General features: G+C 40.4%; 1 protein-coding gene across 3 annotated transcripts in view; it reads right to left on the bottom strand.

The window, feature by feature from the left end:
• Positions 1-20,896, bottom strand: part of XPO1 (exportin 1) — a 36,340-nt gene that overhangs the window by 8,284 nt on the left and 7,160 nt on the right. For all 3 annotated transcript variants that reach the window (XM_041417130.1, XM_041417131.1, XM_041417132.1), the window contains 12 exons: positions 19,906-20,007; positions 15,986-16,058; positions 8,603-8,664; positions 8,481-8,525; positions 6,771-6,952; positions 6,259-6,307; positions 6,047-6,166; positions 5,813-5,941; positions 5,075-5,233; positions 2,547-2,744; positions 1,766-1,904; positions 310-491 (listed from right to left, as the gene is read on the bottom strand). In XM_041417130.1, the coding sequence (XP_041273064.1) occupies positions 310-491; positions 1,766-1,904; positions 2,547-2,744; positions 5,075-5,233; positions 5,813-5,941; positions 6,047-6,166; positions 6,259-6,307; positions 6,771-6,952; positions 8,481-8,525; positions 8,603-8,664; positions 15,986-16,058; positions 19,906-20,007 (1,440 nt within the window). The remainder of the gene's footprint in view (positions 1-309; positions 492-1,765; positions 1,905-2,546; positions 2,745-5,074; positions 5,234-5,812; positions 5,942-6,046; positions 6,167-6,258; positions 6,308-6,770; positions 6,953-8,480; positions 8,526-8,602; positions 8,665-15,985; positions 16,059-19,905; positions 20,008-20,896) is intronic.

The raw sequence follows: 20,896 nt of genomic DNA, 5'->3' as shown, positions 1-20,896 counted from the left end.
GAGCAAGGTGTTAGGCTAGTTACAGTCATGGGTTACTTTGCCAATCTGCTGTATTTCATAAGCAATCCCTTTCCATCTCTTCTGCATCCCCAAGGAACACATTTCATCATAAATTAAATTTTATCTGACGAAAAGGCCACTTGGGTCAATGCACCGCTAACTTATCCATCACCCCTAAACTCAAGAGGATGGAAGACTTCCCACTCATTTATTCTTCTCCACCAGGGCAGCTTTCTAAGACCGCAGAGCAGTATTTCTGCAAGCTTGGTTTCCCCAGCACAGAGTGAAGTTAGCTGTGCCCCAGCACACCTTAATTACTGTGACCAGGAACCTCTTCTCATCCTCCTCGTGCATGGCGCCGCTGATGGAGCCGATGGCCCAGCACAGCGTGTTCAGGTTCTTCCAGGACCACTCTGTTCCATTCACCTGATTGTGAAGCTTTTCAGTCATAATTCGTTCCGTGTCTGCATAGTCCAGATGTGTGAGATAAACTGAAAGACATCAACGTGGAACCCTCTAAAGCAGCAGCCTGGAGCTCAACTCCATAAGCACGTAATAAAAACCCACTGAAGCTCTCAGGTAAAAGTGTCCTTTGTCCTTCCTGAAGCTAGGACAGCATGAGGCAGAAATTTGTTTGAATTATTTTAAAGATGGACAATAAATTTCATTGAGAATTCAAGTTCTAAAGGTTCTCAGCAAAACATCACGTGCAGTGATGAAAAGTCTAAATCAATGCATGTCCCACCTGATACCAAGGCAAATTTTTATCAAAAGCCATCTGTGCTGATGGGCTGTAGGGAATATGGGATTGGCTGCCTATGGGGGACATTATACAGTGTGTAAACCCACACATTTTCTTCAGCTCTGTTTTTATTGCTGCTTGCAATAAGCCACGATTAAAGTGGAGCTGTGCTCCTGAACAGGTCTAGGTGGAAGATTCAGGTATCACAACTCAGTCACTTGCATCAGCCCCTAATAGGATTAGTGTCTCCAATATAAAACTCCAAATCCCAGCAAGTCAAGAGCAATTTGTGGCCACGTTCAGAAATAGATTTTTACTGTATCACAGAATACAGCTTCCACCACATTCTCCTCCCCTTTTTTGTTTCTTCTCCCAGTGAATCTTACAGGTAACACAACATAACCAATACAAACCTGACCTGCATTTTCATAGAAATCAATTTTTTCTGGCAAAACAACTTAGGCTCAGGGTATACATTAATCGTTTCACAAAATAAAAATGGTTTTCACATTTCACATGCAAATGTATTAAAACAATTTAACACTGGCTACAGCTACATCCCCAGCAGACAGGTGAGAATAAAAATATCCACTACACCCACATACACTTTGCATCTCACAAGCTTTCCAACACACACATTCCTAGTGCATCCACCTTATGCTCAACACTCAGCGTTCCCATCTGCATTTGAGAAAATAAATTTAATATTGAAGAAAATGTCCTGAATATCTGACAACTCTACTCCCTTTGCTCCCTCAAGTTCCAATTTGGACTCTCAATGTTGTTTCCTGCCTCAAAAAACTCATTATCACTGCAATACCTAAGGACAAAAATTAAGAAGTGTATTGCTACTCCATCAGGTTATAAACACTACATGCCTCTAACAGGAAACTTCAGGGCAGCCAGTGCCTCCTCCCTTTCCAGTCTGTGTAGTACTCCTTGCTGATAACCATTTCACCCACACAATACTTCAGATGCTGAGATAACACACTGCAGCACACCAACTGCAGCCAGTTCACTCACCCAACGTTTCTCTCATATTTTTATACAAGTTTATGGAATCCGTGTCCTTCATGAATTCCCGGACCACCTCCCCTTGATCATTCTCCACAACCAGGACTTCTTCAGGCTTGGCCATGCGGCTGACCATGAGCAATCGAACCTGGGGGAAGTTAAAATTCCATCAAACTGCAGCCACCACCACTCTCCCAGCTGCACGAGGGTGTCCAGAGCACTCTGCCAGGCAGCCTCAACCACACACAGGTTATATCCACCTGTACAGAAATGTCAGCTAACAAATGTCAGCTTCTTCCACTGAAGACAGAGCCTGCTGACTTCTCTCACTTCAATGAACAAGCAGAGAACTTAAAGAAACCCCAAACTAGGTAGTATTTATGCTACAATAGTAAGTTCAAAATGCTTGTCATCTTAGGGGTCTTTTAAGGACCACTCTTCCCCAACTCTTAACACCCCAGCCTTTCTGTTGACAGAAACTGCTTGATACAGATTTATGTTAAAATTAAGCATCTTTAAAAAGCTGAAATATCACATTAAGTATCTTATTATATACTGATGTCATCTTAAAGTATTTTTACCTTGATTCTGTAACTAAAAAGCAGAAATATCATATTAATTTTATATACTGGTGTCAAAGTATGTTCACATTGATTCTAGAACTAGAGTTGAAGGAACTACCGATAACACTCAGGTAAATTTTCTTATGTCACTCCTTACACGAAGTGAAATCTCTAACTCACAAGCAGAATCTGAGTCTCCAGAGTGCCTTCCCTTGAGTGTGGATTACCTTGGACAAAACAGGCAAATAAAGCTGTCTCCTTGGAGGAACATCAAAGTGTTGGCTCCCCGAAAGCAGCGGCGAAGCCGACGTGGAGAACGGGCTTTCCCTGTAGAGCTCAGCAGCTAAATGGTTCCAATATTCCAGACAAATCTTGAAAATTTCAGTTTCTTCAACTTCTGATACCAACAACATGTAATGAAGAGCCTGGAAAAGAGTGGTTTGAACACCCAGTTAGTGAGTATATCTGCAGATCAAAGCACATGGCTTCAAGTTCAGTTCTCCAAATCCTGACAAAATGCCTAATGAATCTGAGAGTTTGGAACAAGAGGCATTAACATTGCAATGACATTACTTACAGGTCAGACTTGTGACTGGCAGAACAACTCCTAACCAAGGACTCCTGTCATTTACTGTTATTTCCAAAGTGTGTGTTGTGTTTTTAAATCTGAAACAGCCTAAAGACATCTTAGAAATGCCATCAACCAAACCAGCCTGTTTGTAAATTATCAAACCCACAGCCTCTGGAGCTTCTGCAAGGCATTTTCAGAACCTCAAAAAAGCCTCACCAGCTGGTGTCAGTGATTGCTATTCTCTAGACTATTGCTGCTACTTTGTTCTGGATCCTTTGACCCTGGAATACTGCTCCTTTGCTTTCAGAGAAGTCTTCATCTACCAGACTATTTTCAGCTTCTTTCCTGACAGAACAGCCACAGCAGGCTGAGCAGGGAAAGCCACCAATGCAATTCTGACAAGCTCAGATACCAACCAGAAAAATTAAAACCACACAGACAAACCCTTTTTGCCTAAGCTTATTATGCAGTCCCTGGTGAAAGATATCAAAGCAATTGCCCATTAGTGAACAAACAGAATGAAATTATAAAATCTGAAGATATTTCCATAGATTAAACACTCCAACATTAAGCACTTTGAAAGGTAAAGACCTTATACAGCATCTCCACCTACAGAGTCAAAAGAGGGACTCAGGACAGCCATACATTGGTCTTTACACATCAATTTCTCTTGGTAATAGCATTCAAAATAACTGATGTAGATTCCTCTGCTAGTCTACAGAGATCCAGTGGAATGATTTCAGCTGCTACATCCAAAGTGCAGGAATCAACAGGTTAGAATGACACACAGCTTTTTAAAGTAAACCTGTACTTAGGTTCTATTACACCAGAGTTTACAGAAGTTTTATTTGCAACCATTTTAGGCAGGCATAAGAACTTTGCTAAACATTTCAAGACTGAAAGTCTTCAGAATCCACTTTTGTAAATGTCTTTTTGCACAGGTCTTCCCAGTACAGCCTCAGTGTAAGTAGAAACTTGAGCCTTGAGCTGTGTGCCTCTGATTCCCAGTTATTTTAAAAACTTCCTACTTGCAAATGCAGGAATTATCTGGAACTGTTACCAGCTGCTCTACTGAAAATAAAAAAGTGATACTCCTCTGAGTTCAGCTTCTAAATGAGCTACAATTTGATATTTGCAGCCCATTTTAATAATATAGGGTTTTTTTCCTTTTTTTTTTTTTTTTTTTGTAGAGGGCTACCTCCAGAAGATATTGAGAACAGACTAGAATTCAGATGGGCACAGTGGATTACAGCTAACCAACCTGCAAAATGCACTCTCCCCTCCCAATATACCTGGTCTCCAGGTTTAAAAATCAGCGTGGTGTTTTTTCCCCCTGTCCCAGGGAATTTCCTCAGCCTACAACCTCCAAACCTGCACATGGTTTGATTCTGCACACAGAAAATGGTGCTTTCAAGGGGACATGGAGCAACTTCCATTCCCTTGGAGTGGAGCAGTAGCAAAAAAGTCACCATAGAACAGTTCAGTCCCAGCAAAATTGATATTCACAATTGAAACAACACAACTGAAACCCTAATATTGTGATCTACCCCCACTACAGCGTGAAGCAGTATCCTCAGTGCTTCAGTCTTTCTAACCCTTCCTTCTTATCTGAATCTCTCCAATATTTGCCACAAACCCAGTGGTTTTACTGCCACTGGCACACATTCTTTACTGCATAGAAAGTCTCATCTTTGAAGGCTATTTAAAGCTGTTCAGCTGGGAAATGGCAAACTAGGCAAGAAGCTGCACCAGGATGGAGGAACTGGCCTAGAGCTTGTGCTGGACCCTCGAGAGCAGCTCTGGGTGCTCAGTGAAAACACACACTGATGAAGTCATAGCAACACAGCTTCTTCATGTGAGAGTTAAACAGAACATGTAAACCAATGCAAAAACAATATATTCATTTACTCTGAAGCACTATTTGACACTTCCATGCAGGAACAAGTAAGAAGAGGGTGAGGCAGAGTTAAGTTTTCAGACATTGCACTGGTAAAGGATGACTGAAAACAGAATGTCATTGCAGCATACTAGGAAACAAACCTTTTGAGGGGGTTTGTATTTATGACTTTTTTTTCCCCCCTCTTACCAACTTTAATTACAACTAGAAATTCCATTAATATCACATCCTTTGAGCAGGAGAACACACCTGCTACATTTCTACAGCAGATAAACCAAGCTCCTTACCTCCATTAGTGTTTCCCTCAGATTTAACCTTTTTTCTATAAGCAGACCATGCTCCTTGAGGAACGTGCAGAGGAACAAACTGAGATTCTGAATGAAGTTCTGTTCATCATCTTTTCCATTTGAGTATGCAAGTCGGATGTTGGTATTTAAAGGAAGCATCTAATAAAAAGAAAGCATCAAGAATTTCCCTTTTTATACACAACAACAAGTATGCTGCTGTTTGTTTTTTATGAAGAACCTTCAAGATGGACCAACATTGCCAAGAGAGGAAAAGACTGTTATAAAACATCCCTTCACCCATCCACTTATGATATAAATACACTGAGGAAAGGACTCATGTACCTGAATCTGAACTGCTCATAGGGGAATCATCAAATTATATAAATTTGATGTATGGCCTTTAGTGAGAAATGTTTCTATCTGTGCCAAAAATTAAAAAGAAGCTTGCAGAAGTTAGGTCAGTTTAGGTCTTGAGATACATAGTTCACATTTCCCCATGAGACAGCCCAAGGGCTCAAAATATCTCTCAAATTAATCAAATCAATAGAGCAGAAATACAGCTGCAATCAAGTTCAGAAAAACACACTTGGCATCCTCTGATCAAGCCACAAATACCACCAGAGAACAATACCTTTTCCATCAAGAGCTCTATAATGAATATAAACCTGTCAACTTTCTACAGAAATGGATTTTGTGATATGAAATTCAAAGGCAAATTTTTGATAAACATTTACCTACCTGTTTTAACTGCATCATGGTCAGTGTAAAAAGTGTTACAAACTGTTCTTCATACTGGCTTACACTGACACCTGCAATCTCTGTGAGGCACTTCAAAGAGACATTTCGAAACATGGGAACATTTAAGAACTGTTGAGGGAAGGAAAAAAAAAATAAAGAGCATTACAGAAGTGTTGTACAGCTTTTTTGCAACTTGTATTTAGATTTAAGAGCTATCATATTTTGCAAGAATACCTTGTATATTAGTGTGCTGATTAACTTGGTCTCAAATATATATCCCAGAGGAATCCAGTTCAGAAATCGTAGCAAAGTTTCCAAAGTTGCATGGACTAAGGGAGCGTTTTGGGAGTTCTCCTGTAAATGACCATGTAGAGTTTATGGCATCGTGACACCCTCAGGCACAAAGGGGGGAATTTTGAAAACATCATTAAAGAAATGTCACTTACCATCACAAACTGACACAGTTGAAATATCTGAGAGAATTCATTGCACATGCTGTAAAAAAAGAAATTGAAAAGTAAGCATTTCCACATATCAAAACATCTACGCCCCCAGGACAGGTCCTTAAGACCTACACCCATGGAGGCATTCTAAAGCCATCTGGTTTATCCCCATTTTCATGGTAAAAATGAGTATTTGAGGTAGCTTGAAGCCTGTGCCTGCAAATTCTAAGGCAAGAAGGAAATACAATCAATCAATGCTGAATGCTGTGTTAAAAGTGTAGGAACCATCAGTCAACAGATGCTACTTGCAGCAAGGCACAAATCCCTGTATGTACAAAATGAAACTGGGGATCCCCTAGGAGTAGTGCTTCAAAGAAAAATCAGTAACCCTCTTGGGCTCAGAAATGGAATTACACATCTGTAGGTGTCCACACAAAGGCTCCAAGTGAGAGCAACTATTTAGCAGCAAGCACAAAGTCTACTCTGCTCATTAAGATTTAAACAGATATACTTGCCTGTCTTTCAAATGCTTAGCTTTTACTTGAGTAATCTGGCCACTGGAAAAATCAAACACTTCCTCACTCAGCAGCTTCAGGATGACCATGTTGTTCTGGCAGAGGCTCTCACTGGTCCTGCTCGCCCCCACAATGTCGCTGATGAACGTGGGCCAGTGCTTCGGCCACTCCTGCTTCAGGATCTGCCAAGGATCAGCCCCACGTGAGACACACAGCAAAGGCACAGACTTTACTACAAGGTTTGAAGTGTTATGAACTCTGGCTTACCTGAACAAGAATCATATTCAGTTTCCCAATATACACTTTCTCTTTCTGGAAAAGAGAAGAGAGGAGTCAGGTTTTGCATAACGCTCCCCTCCCTCCTCCTCCCCTGAGAATTCCTCACTTACTTCTACACACGTTGGGTCAGATGAGGTCTTGATAATTAGGCCAACAACGTATTTTTTAATACCTGCAGAAGAGGAAGGGATTTATTTTCAGCTATGCCAGATCTCACAGATGCAGCAACAAGTATTTCTGAATTCAGATTCTTCATGCTTTTAAGCCAGAAACACAGGTGACAACCCTGAGTCAGTGAGCAACCTTCTTGTGTGCTACATGGGAACAATGCACCTTTATCAATCCTGACAAGGGATATTTTACAAGTACAAGATGGCTTTACACCAAAACTATTTCAATGAAGCAAAAGGCTAAGGATTGGAGTGTCCTTGCAGTAATTTGTACCAGATCAAAGTGAAGTCCAAGAATAAACAGAACTTCCTAAGTGTGACTCCAGTTTTAATGCCAGGTTTACTGAAGTGCACAGAAAATTTTGACACATCACCTGCACTGCACACAAGAGGTTCAGAGCTGCTCCAGTCTCCTTAGGTGATCCATTTTAAAAACAGGAATTCCTATGCACGGCATTTTAAAGTCAGAGCTTAGCAAAGCTTCTCCTGTGAAATCCTGCAAGACCAGAACTCAAACCTTCATTCACTAATACAGCACAATTTGAGTGTGAACCACTGGGCTTTATAGCACATCTGGATGCTGTGAGTCCACAAACTCAGTAAAATCTGCTTTACTGCTTTTTCTTTTTTTACTTTACATCAGCAAACAGACAACCAGGGACCCACACTTGTTATACCTGTTAATTTTGTTGTGTTTCTTCTACTAACGTTTTTTAATTATTTTAGCGTTTTCAGCTCCACCATAAAACCAGAAAAACTCCAATCACTGTAGGGAAACGACACTGCCCCAAAGTTTCCTCTTGCCACTTAACTCTCAGCTCACTCCTAATTCCTAAATCCATGGGAACCATGACTTTCCAAGTGACAATATCCACTCTGTCCCAAACCACCCAAATCCCAGGAAAAGGCACGCAGAGAGGGCCCGGAGTCACGACCCAGGTGAACATTCCAGGAGTTCAGCTCTGACACCACGCTTCAAAGCAGGCAAGTGTTTTCTTGTTGTGAGGAAGTTTGAGAATTGCTGGATGCTTTGCTATTCAAATTCATGAACCCAAAAATCTTGTTTCAATCATTTCTTCAAGACAAGTCAGCTGACTCACGCAGACAACATGCACATGTCGAAGACTTCAGAAGTTGTCACTTTCAGGAGAAGAATGTCTTCTGTTGAATCAGGATCTGCCAAGGATCAGCCCCACGTGAGATACACAGCAAAGGCACAGACTTTACTACAAGGTTTGAAGTGTTATGAACTCTGGCTTACCTGAACAAGAATCATATTCAGTTTCCCAATATACACTTTCTCTTTCTGGAAAAGAGAAGAGAGGAGTCAGGTTTTGCATAACGCTCCCCTCCCTCCTCCTCCCCTGAGAATTCCTCACTTACTTCTACACACGTTGGGTCAGATGAGGTCTTGATAATTAGGCCAACAACGTATTTTTTAATACCTGCAGAAGAGGAAGGGATTTATTTTCAGCTATGCCAGATCTCACAGATGCAGCAACAAGTATTTCTGAATTCAGATTCTTCATGCTTTTAAGCCAGAAACACAGGTGACAACCCTGAGTCAGTGAGCAACCTTCTTGTGTGCTACATGGGAACAATGCACCTTTATCAATCCTGACAAGGGATATTTTACAAGTACAAGATGGCTTTACACCAAAACTATTTCAATGAAGCAAAAGGCTAAGGATTGGAGTGTCCTTGCAGTAATTTGTACCAGATCAAAGTGAAGTCCAAGAATAAACAGAACTTCCTAAATGTGACTCCAGTTTTAATGCCAGGTTTACTGAAGTGCACAGAAAATTTTGACACATCACCTGCACTGCACACAAGAGGTTCAGAGCTGCTCCAGTCTCCTTAGGTGATCCATTTTAAAAACAGGAATTCCTATGCACAGCATTTTAAAGTCAGAGCTTAGCAAAGCTTCTCCTGTGAAATCCTACAAGACCAGAACTCAAACCTTCATTCACTAATACAGCACAATTTGAGTGTGAACCACTGGGCTTTATAGCACATCTGGATGCTGTGAGTCCACAAACTCAGTAAAATCTGCTTTACTGCTTTTTCTTTTTTTACTTTACATTATTGGCAATCAGACAACCAGGGACACACAGTGTGTTAGAAGTGTTCATTTTGTTGTGTTTCTTCTACTATTGTTTTTTAATTACTTTACAGTTTTCAGCTCCACCATAAAAAAAGAAAAACTCCAATCATTCTAGGGAAACGACACTGCCCCAAAGTTTCCTCTTGCCACTTAACTCTCAGCTCACTCCTAATTCCTAAATCCATGGGAACCATGACTTTCCAAGTGACAATATCCACTCTGTCCCAAACCACCCAAATCCCAGGAAAAGGCACGCAGAGAGGGCCCGGAGTCACGACCCAGGTGAACATTCCAGGAGTTCAGCTCTGACACCACGCTTCAAAGCAGGCAAGTGTTTTCTTGTTGTGAGGAAGTTTGAGAATTGCTGGATGCTTTGCTATTCAAATTCATGAACCCAAAAATCTTGTTTCAATCATTTCTTCAAGACAAGTCAGCTGACTCACGCAGACAACATGCACATGTCGAAGACTTCAGAAGTTGTCACTTTCAGGAGAAGAATGTCTTCAGTTGAAGACATAATCCACATCCTCTGTTCTAAGTTTCAATGCTTGTCTAAGACTTGACGAAATTTAGTAGGGTTTTGGTGGTTTTTTTTTTCATTTCAGTCTTAAGCAAGAGGATTAGAAGTGACAATTTATTAATTGCATCCTCGTGAAATCTGGAAAAACTAGATCCAGACTTTGAGCCATTAGATACATACTAGACAGGAGCTGTTCTACAGGTACTTCCAATTGCAAGTGGAACTATTCATCATCAGCTGGGATCAATCCCCACTGCTCCAGGAGAATGGTCATTCTTGAAGTACCACTGTCAGGCACTGGGTAAGAGTTACCACCAAGCATCACAGGCCTGATGTTTTAAACCTAAAGCACACTCTCTGCTGAAGCATTACAGTAATTCACAAATGAGATGTGAAAGCCCCCCCAACAGAATGGAAATAGGTTTGCAGTGCCAGAAACTAAACTGTTATAACCACCTGCCAAACCACTAAGGGAAGCCTACTGTTGCAACTCTTTGCATTTCAAAAAGGAATTTTAAAGTTAATATTGCTTTTAGAGTTCCAGCTGCAAATCCATGGCATTTTCCATCTTGCTGCATCAATGGCATTGTGCTGTTCACTAGCAACTCAACTGTTGTGCTGCCATCCATGTGGCCTTGAGACCAGCAGAGGAGAACAGCTGCTCTGCTTCAGTTTCTCTATTTAAAAAGTTAAAATAAAAATGGTGACCACAGCTCAAAAAACAACCTAGAAAGTTTTCACCCTTCACACACTCACGCTGCTGGCTCCTGAGATCATCCATCCAGTGAACAAAGTCATATTCTTAATCCCCTAAAAGCTGCAGCTATCCAATTCTCTAATGCTCCTTTTGGCACAGATGTCATTTTAGACTTTTTCACCTTCGAGTGTTATGGTTCCTGCTCCATATTTAATAGCTCATTTATTTATCATTCCATAGGAAAGATAATTTTGAGCAGAACATATATATGTCAAATTTATATTCTGACAAAAATCAACCCTAAGGCTCATTACCATTTTTCAGCAGAACATATCCAAGAAATTGTTCAGGGGCAATAATCCATGGGATAAGCTACAAGCACTGTGTTTGGGGAACCTCAAAGGAAGTGTTATGCTAGAAAGGAAAGCACAGGACATGCACAAACCCCAGAGCCCCTGCCTAGAAGGTCTCCTTCCATCACAGAAGCAGCTGAACAAGTCTTGAAGAGGCCAACACCACAACTGCCAAGCTCAGGCCCTTCACTGGGCCAAGCAGAAGACACAGTGCAGGAAAACAGACCTTCCAATAAAACCAAACAAAAGCCACACCAACCACAACATCCAGGACACACAAAATGTTCTTCAATTCTTCAAAGATTATCTGACCTTGTGACTGCACTGATCTCAGGACAACCAAAGGGAGCAGAGCCTACTCCAGGCCTGGACCAGCACCACTGCTGGAATTTTCTAGAAAGCCAAGCCTGACAAGTGCTTTTGTACAAAGTCCCATAAAAGTCCCATAAAAGGGATGATAGAGCAAGGGCATGAACTCGAGGCCTCGTAGAACATTCCTGGATATCCACTAGATACTGTCATCCTTGTGTGAAAGCTGCTCCTCCACACAGAGGCAAACATGCAGTAAAACTGAAACCCTTCCTGGAGGGAAAGTTGTTTTCCCAAGTGACCCAAGCTATGCAATGCTTCCAGTGGAACTGGGACAGCGAGGAACGTCACGTTATCCAACGTGAGTAATTTCTGCAGCCTGAACTTGAGGAAATATCCTCCAGTTTAACCTTTGGAAGTGCTCTAGGAAGCCATTACCTCTCCTGCACTCTCTGTACCCTGTCACAGCCCTGTACTGCAGGTAAATAACCATGGACACCATCAGCAAACACACACCTGCAACAAACCCTCTTGTCCTCAAGGCACACAAGCACAGCCTTCTGTGCAATCAGAGCACAAGCACTTAATAAGTGTCAAAAATCATTCTAGCTGGTGCTGCAGATGCAAGCTCACTCTAATTTACTAAGATTAATAAAGTCTCTGCTTGTATTAAAGAATAATAGGCACAAATGAATCAGGTGGAAAATGTAACTCAGCAAATTAACATTATTTCGCAATCAAAATTAGAATTTCAAATGCTAAAGCTGAGCTGTCCCCTCTGGGGATGTTTGTATGCATACACACTTACACTGAATTGTTTAGTCCCAAAATGTAGTCTAAATACCATCTTATTTTTAGTGTTGAGAAACAATGCTCTCCCATACAGTCCCACAATCACCTTTACCCCTTTGTGGTGAACTGAATCAATCCATGATCTGTTTGCTTTTTAACAGAAAAGGCAGAGTTTGTCTTCACACACACAGAAGTGCCATATAGCTCATTCCCTCTTCATTACAGAGAACCAAAGAAACATCTTCCTCATGAAGCAGGCCAGGAATTTCCATTAAAATATCTCATCACTGCACAGAAAAACCTCCTCTACTGCAGCTTCCACTGCATCAAAAGCTTTACACTCAACTCCAGGATCTTCCAGGAAAACATGGAACTGCATCTCTGAACACTTCACTTTTTCATTTCAGGATGAGGAAAGTTGTACAAGCAATTTGTGTTTCATAATGAAGAAGTGCTTTATCCATTCCAGCTCCAAACACTCCAGACAAGCTCACTCTGTCCAGGAGAACAGTATTTCATTTCACAATGCAGGATTAATGAAACATATCACTGCACTGAAGACCAAAAAGCCTTTCTTTCCAGGCAGGTTTTCACACTGCCAGAGAAAATCCTTTTGAGACCACAGCACTTTAATCAAATGCCATCCTCTCTGAGTGTTATCAAACAATCAACTCTAAAGGATACCGGAGTTTAAAGCAATTTAGTAGCACACCTCAATAAAGTCAGAGCTCAACTTGAGAATGATGGCACAATACCCTGGCCAGCAGCCAGGTTCAGCACTGCCTGGGATGTTCTGGAATCCATCACCCACCCCAGCCAGGCTTCAATGAAAACCACATGACATCATTTGTGTACGTGGAAGAGCCATTCCAAGCACCCTCCCAGGACTAAATAAATCACCCAGACAAGGCTAACCACTGCTGGGGGCTATGACCAAACATGTCTCAAGGCTGAACACACAGGTCAGGCATCTGATTTAATGTATTTTACCTCTTCTGTGCCTCAAACTCCACTTTTGTCTACAGAACCAACTGGTTCCCTCTGTTAACGCCAAAATCAAACCAAAAATCAAGAAAAGCAAAAAGCCATCATGTCAGTATTTTAGAATTGTAAACTGATTGTTTTGCCTGATTCTTGTTTCAGAATTATGGAATGAGAAAAATTAAGTTTTCAAAAGTGCTCACAAACAACACCACCTGAGGAACAGAAAGGTATTTTACAAAACTTAAAAAGTCAGCAGGGCCAGAAAAGTTCAAATCCAAATGCTATTTTAAAACACAAGAAAAACTTCAGAACCGAGCTTCAAGTCTTAAGAAGACATCTGAAGAAAGCATTTTCCTCCTTGCATTTGAAATTCAAGGCTGGAAGCTAAAACCCTCCAGCATACAGACAGAAACAGTAACAAACCTCTGGCTAACCTCACAGCCCAAGTCATTCTGATGAACAACTTGTTAAAAACAACAAAAAAAAAACTGTAAAAACTGTAAAAAAAGTTACAGTCCATGCTCTGTAATTAGCAACATTACTTTATTTCCACCAACAAGTTTCAGGGAAGTCATTTCAAAAACTTTTTTATTCACTGACCATTTAATTCAGATCTGCTCTTGACTTTAACTCTGAAGCACTGCTGTTGCTTCAAAGGGGGAACAGTGGTTTTCTCATAATTGCATTTAGTTTCCTCTTCACCAACAGTGAGATTTGTCAGCTGTATTCACTACACAAACCAAGCAGACATGCAGAAGATGTGTTTTATAAATTATGATACAAAGGTAAAACTGATTTGAAACCTGTGTGATTTGCTTTGTCACTAAGCATTTCCATTGTGCACTGAGTTTCAGTTTCCTGCACACACATTCCACCAGTTCCACTTCAAACAGGAAAATCCTGTCAGCCAAAGAATGGCTGGAGTCAAGGAAACCTCAATTTAACCAGCATTACTATCTCCCAGGTAATCAAGCCACCTGAATGAGCTCTGGAGCAGCTCTTTTATACCAGCCACTATCATCAGCCAAATAAAAAAAAAATTTAAAAAACAACTACCACAGACCAGATCAAACTGGATTAGAGATGAAACAGCTTCTGCCTCCTACACCACTGAGGCCAAGCTGGATAAAATGCCATGGTACAGAAAATACATTTGGTTCCTCTTCTACCACACAAGTAAAAGCCACTAACCTAGTTTCCCTAGAACAGGATAAAAGTCAATTTCACAATTTTAGTTTGCCTCTGTCAAAGGAAAAATGTATTCAAGCTGAACAAACAACACACTTTAGTTATTATAAAGGATTTTTTCATTTCCCCTGGAGTTTTCATAGATATATAAGTCAGAAAAAGTAAGAATAGGATACCTCAAGATGATTACACAACTACATACAGTAACTTTATTTTGCCTTGTAACATATAGAGTTATTGAATCTTCTTAGGTGGCAGGAACCACTTCAAGAGCACTGTCACTGTTAGAGATAAAATGACCCAAAGCACAGCCAGCAGCAATCTCACCCCACCACCACTGTTTCTCAGCTCTCCTCTGCATTAAGAGCAGGAATTTTAAGACTCTGAATTCCCAAATTACATCCTGTATTTGTTTTGGCACCTGTTCAGTTCCAAACTATCAAGTTAGGTCCACCCCTGTGACATCTCTGTTCTACACCTTCCTCCACCAGTGGGCAATACTCCTAGCTCCTTTTCCTCCTGCTCTCCTCCCACAGCCAAAAACTTTAGGACAACAACTTCAAAACATTGAAACCAAGTGCTCATAGTCAGGGATGAAACAAAATATGACTGAGCTGAGATATTGCAGTAATTAAAAGCACAAAGAACAGTTAACTTTAGCTAACTAGGGTGCTCTTTTAGTTTCTCAGAAGGGTATAGCTGTGTCTGAGCCTTAGCTGAAGCTGTTCCCTAGAAACCTCCAACAGCAGAATGAATGGAAACTTCACTTTCAGTTTTACTTTCAAAGACAGCCACCCTTTGCCAATCTATAGTTGGAAGGGAAGAGGGAAAGTTGAGAAGAGTAAGCACAAAAGTGTAAAAGTCCCTGCCTATGCATTTGTTTCCATCAGCACTTAAAATTCTGTTTTAATTAATATTGTTTCAGAACCTAAGAACTGGCAGTAAAAATTTAAAGCATGGTTAATAAAAGCTCTCAGCAGAACACAGAAATCTGGCACTTTTAATTAGTTCCAAGACCAGCTTTTAGTAAAAAGTATAGAAGAGTGACACCATTTCATGTCAAGAATTGGAAGTGGTTGCACTTAATGTTCTGAAGTCCAAGTTGTGATGATTTGACAGCCAGCCACGTGAAAAGCACCAGCCCTGCAGCCACAGGGGTACCTCCATTTGCTGCATCCAATGTCTAAAAGTCAGCAACACAGCAAACTACAGGGAAAGGGAAAACCCATAAACTAAACACAGAACTGATTTACAGACTTCCAGCTTCCTTACATTGATGGGAGACTGGGGCTCAGCCTACACTGCAGCAATTACAGCAATCTGCCTGGTTATAAACTTCATGAAACCCAACTGCACAGTACCTCCCTGCCTCACAGAATGAGAGACCATCAACAGGTAAGACAGTGCATTTATTTAGTGTTTCCATTTTGAAATCATTGTAACTGCTTACAATTTCAAAATAATAACACAAACCTACACAAGGTAACAAGTGGGCCACAGAGTCTGCTTGGGGCTGCACACACTGCTTTGAGAGGAGGAAGAAATCAAAACCTCCTGTGCCAAGCACAGGAATGAAAACCTCTACCTCAACGCCAGGGGCTCACCTCAGATGTTTCAAAACTCTCAGTGATACCTTTTCCACAAATGTACAGAATTTCAGCTGCTCACCAACCCACTGAGATCACTATCACAGAAGTGAAAGATGTGGTTTCATCATTCAAGATACCGTAACACATGACAGAATGTTACTGAGAGACTGGAAGTGTAAGTCTCAGTTAATACACAAAGTTCTGAGGAAAAGACAAAAATCCCTCCCTACCTTCGCACTGGTTCCTTGGAAGAATCTTCCATCTTGTTTTTATCACATTTTCCAAGATTTGCAGTCCATAATACTGAAATTGGAGAAGAGCAAAATGTGAGTACATTACTGTAGGACTAACTAACTTGCAGGACTCTCATTCAATCAGACATTCACACTTAACATCTAAGACTTCAAGATTCTTAAACTAACAATTTTATTAAATATATGTCTATTCACCCATTTACTGAGGTTTCATGCATCGTATTTGCTTGTTTTATTCTTGGCTATACTAAGTCCTGCTGTTTGATCATGCTCACACCAGGAGGGGGGAAAAACAATAATGAAAAGCCCTCTGGCAGACAATTTTGGCTATCTGGAAAAGCAGCAGCCAGATATGAATTTGTATCACAAATGACTGCTCCTAAGTTTTGAGTATTAACACAACCAGGCTCCTAAAATATTTAGCAGCTTGGATGGTGTCTCAAGCTTCCTACTGTTCCTCTACGAGCTGAAAAAAAAAATCTTGTCTTAGCATCACATGTCCTGACACTGGCACTTTCTAGAGAAAGTATTTCCCAAACTTCACTGGTGTGTTACTTTAGGAACAGCAAGACAACCCACAGGTTTATTTATTTTTAATCCCCACCCCAATATGGCAGCTATTTCTAATATTTAAAGATGAACTTTTGTGCTCAGTCAAAGAACAATAAAAACGTGAATTAGCTCTTGGAAATCATTTTACCTTTCAGGAATTCCTTCCTATTTTCTTACCCGAAACCATTAACGTTGCAAATGGCCATTCCCTCTGCCCATTTGTCCCTACTGCCAACTCACAGTAACAGGGAAAGAAGTTTGTCATGGTACAACCAAAAAACTTTAATATGTAAAACCCCATTAGCATGAATAGACAGGAGAGAAAAGGGGATGAGGAGTTTTGCATTTACTTTATCTACAGTGGTTTAGGAAGAAAAAAAAAATAAAAAATAAAAATCAATGCCTGAAAGGTAAACTCAAGTTTCCACAGTTCCAAGTTTGGCTGAGAATAAGAGTTCCTCTTTAAAATGGTTAGTTGTTACACAAGTAGGATCATTAGCATTTCCACCAAAAGGATCATCCAGACTTCAGCTTAATTAAAAATACACAATGTAGACTGTCCCAAGCTACATTGTACTGAAAGAGCAGTTTTGCTGTTCTCATCTTAACATAACCTCCATCCCTTTGCTTCCCTATCTAACCCTAGTTCCCAGGAGATTCCAGGTACACATCCTGCATCTGCAAAATATTCTGTCCCCTTCCAAAACCTTGGGCACCAAGAGAAATTATGAATCACAGAAAGTTGGCAGGGTATTTTTATTAATTCCATGGTCAACAGCAAAAGCTTATCAACTAGATTTTAACCTGTAAATTGATTTAAGTATGTGACATAAAAGCTAAATGAAATCAAGGGAATTTTCATGTAGGAAAACGTGCAAAAATATTCTTAACCCAAATGCTTCATGGGAATTGATTTCAGCCACTGCTATAAACTTACAGACACCATCTGCAAGAGATCCAGGCTCATGACACAAACCATACTTACAAAAGCTCCTAACAATGTAGACAGTTTGAGTACTTATACCAGATAGTGCTAACTTTCCTGAAGCACATCTAAACCCTAGTGAAATTTCTATGTTCTACAGGCACATGCATTAATTTCTCAGGTATTAACTAACTAGAAATGTTCATCTTCTCCTAAACCTTTTTCCACAAGTGAACTTACTTTTGCACCAGAATGGCAAGTCTACTTTCATGTTAAATAAACACTAGATGACCAGATGAAACTTAAATTAAAAACCTAACGACTGACTAAGGACAGACCTCATGATCAGTGGGTTTTTCCCTCACTGAGAATTTCCTGGAGTCAAAGAAAAGGACAGACACCTCTAGCAATCTGCCACACCTACCCCTCATTACCTGCTCAAACATCTCATTTGGGTTCATGGACCTTAAGCTGTTCATACTCCAAAGGTTTCTACTCCTTCTTTTGTGCCTTCAGTTCTGCCCTCTGCAGTGTCTTGTTCACTTCTTCCTCAGCCCTAAAAATCCTCCTTTTCCCTAACACTCACACGTGGCACTGAACAGCAGCAGCAGTAAAATCACTGTACAACCCTCACCTGCACATCCTTCTTGCCACACCTCACTGGAAGGGCTCCAGCAGCCCCAACATCCTGCAAGGGGCCTTCAGGGGTCTTTCACTTTGTTTCATTTGATTTGATGTTCTAATTACTCTTATTTCTCTGACAACGAGGAACACCACTCCCAAAATACTCACTGATACAAATTACAAAGTCCTGCCTTTTAATCAACTACTGCAACAGCACATGTGAACACATCTTATCTCTGTGTAAGACAGAAGCTTTTCAGAAACTAATTTGCTCTTGGTTTGCTAACTGTCTACCACTAATTCACTGCCCAGTTATGAAGATGAGGGACAGGCAACAGCAAAAGACTCAAAAAAAGAAAAAAAACCAGCATGAAATGATCCCTGTGGTAGAAATTTCTATGGCACCCTTATCACTTATTTTATGCACCGAATCCCTTTCCCTCCCACCTCCCAAGAAACAAAAAACAATTGATGAACAGAATTCAGTTAAAGGGAATCAAAAGGGTAGACCTTGTGGAGGCCTGCCGTCAAAGCCTAGCTGTGTCAGTTGCACAGGAAGACACCCCTTTTCTTCCTATTACAAGCAATCAACATAATGGAACATTATGATTAATATCAGGTAGTGTTAACAGCTTTAATTAAAGAAAAAATATGATTGCATAAAAGCCAAATGTCATAGTGCATAAATTTAGCACCAAATCATTTGCAATTTATGTAAATGGAAGAATTCTTTACCTGTTGCTTTCTTTCTGTTCCTCTAATCATCTCATTTTTCACAAGACAAATTTGAGTTTTTAAAAATACTGTTGATAAATCAACTTAAACATTAGTAACGTCTGTCAGTATAAAAAGCAAAGTTTACCAGGCAAGCAAACAGGCAAACACTGTTACTTAAAGGTGCTTAAAGGTATTACTTTGAGGAAGTTCTTTAAACTGCTTTCCCCTCGACTTCAGAGAGCAATGAAAAAATCTGAACTGCTTCATGAATACCACATGATTTCAGAAACCATCCAAACACAATTTTTTTTTCTGTTTGAACACAGTATGTATCCAGCAGAAAAACATGCATGTCAGTTATTTGAGATAATAATCATCAAGCTTAAGACAGTGAAAACACATTTTGCTCATCTTTTTGGCCCAAACTTCACAAGTCTTAGGTACAGCATTTCAAATTGCAGAAAAAGCCCTGAGTGCTGCCCATTTTAGCCTCTACCACCATGGATGGATTTCCAACAGCAGTAAAAAGCAAATGTGCTCTGCATAGTAGCAAAGAACTGATGTACTGCAAACTTTGGGGTGCTTAACCTTTATTGATTGCTCAAAACCTTGGCCTAATGAGGTTTGTTTTGTCTTTAAGACACCTAGGGACAAATTTTCTCCTCAGTTACGTGCAGGTGGCTTTCATTATGATCACACACAGCCAAGCACTTACCCAAGGAGAAAATGTGGCTCTAGGAGACTTTTCATTACTCAGATTTATACAGACACAACACCAATCTTGGGAACTGGCATAATGCTTTTATGTGCCTCGAAAAAAATTCTGTGTATCCAATTTAGCTCATCCTCAAAAACAAAAAAAAAAAAAGGGGGGGAGGGATAAACTCTTGGCAATGCAAAAGGAGGTCTGAATATTTTTTTCATTTACAGCTCTTGCTTAAAGCAATCTTTGCGAACGAGACAATCAAAAATATGGTTTGAATTAAGAAAAGTCTAGGGCTAAAAATGAGATACCTTCCTCAAAGTTTATGAATGGAAGAAAGAGGAAAACCAAATAAATAAAAGTTAATTTGCTTACTTTGGTATTCATGTTCTGAGAGAACTCCAAAATAGTATCAACTCTTGTCCACGCATCAGGATGTTCTTTTAAGTGAGTCAACACTTCTTGTGCCATTCTTTGCTGAAAAAAAATTTGATTTGAAAAAGGTGTTAGCATTAGATTATTGAAGAAGTTATATACTGTCACTGAAGCCACCAATATGTAACACTCCAGTTACTTATCTAAGAGTTATGCAGAACTCAACCAGCAGGAACAAGTCCCTTGAGCCTCCTTCTGTGACAGCTGAAGTTCAGTAACAACCAAACTCCAAAAGCCCATTGATGCAGGACAGTCATTATTCATTTCCATCTTCCATCCTCAATGATTCATCCAGAGCAGCAGCAAACATGCAAGAACAGCACACATGATGGGGAAAACCTACTAGGGAATGAAGTTCTCTCTCCTTCCACAAAGCCTTCAGGGTAAAACTTCGTTCTAGGGTACCCAAACATTTTAGTTCCAGTGGAAACACTTATACAAAGTGCCAGGTTTCAGGAACACTGTTCTGCAGAACTGTTGGTTTTATCTTGAAGAACCACAGAGCAGAGCATTAGAGGTCTCCAATCCCTACTTCTGAGGGATCCTTGGGGTACCTAACAACCTACAAAACCATAATAAAAACCTGCTGGCAGGAGGAAGGGAGCTGGTCAGCTAATGGCTCCCTCTTCCTTGGGACTGACATTCTCAATTACTGTCCTTGATGCTGTGGTTTCTTGAAACCCTCATCTGAAGCAATTACACATTGAAATAGCTGAACTCATTTTAGCTATCCTTTTCAAAAGCCTGCATGTGCTCAAGAATTTTTAGGGAGCCAAAGTCAGCCATTTCCAGAAGTGCCATGTACTGACAAATCCTGCTGCAAGTTGTACCCCCTGCAAGCACCAGGCACTGCCTCACCAACAAGGTGGACATTTTACAACACAATTAACACAACTTAGTTCATTCTTTCACTGCACTGTAGAGCCTATTG

This window comes from Onychostruthus taczanowskii, unplaced genomic scaffold (assembly GCF_017590055.1).
Source record: "Onychostruthus taczanowskii isolate IOZ18803 unplaced genomic scaffold, ASM1759005v1 scaffold55, whole genome shotgun sequence".
Classification (NCBI taxonomy): domain Eukaryota; kingdom Metazoa; phylum Chordata; class Aves; order Passeriformes; family Passeridae; genus Onychostruthus; species Onychostruthus taczanowskii.
Note: the sequence above shows the minus strand (reverse complement) of the source record. Positions and strands in the feature narration are given on the sequence as shown.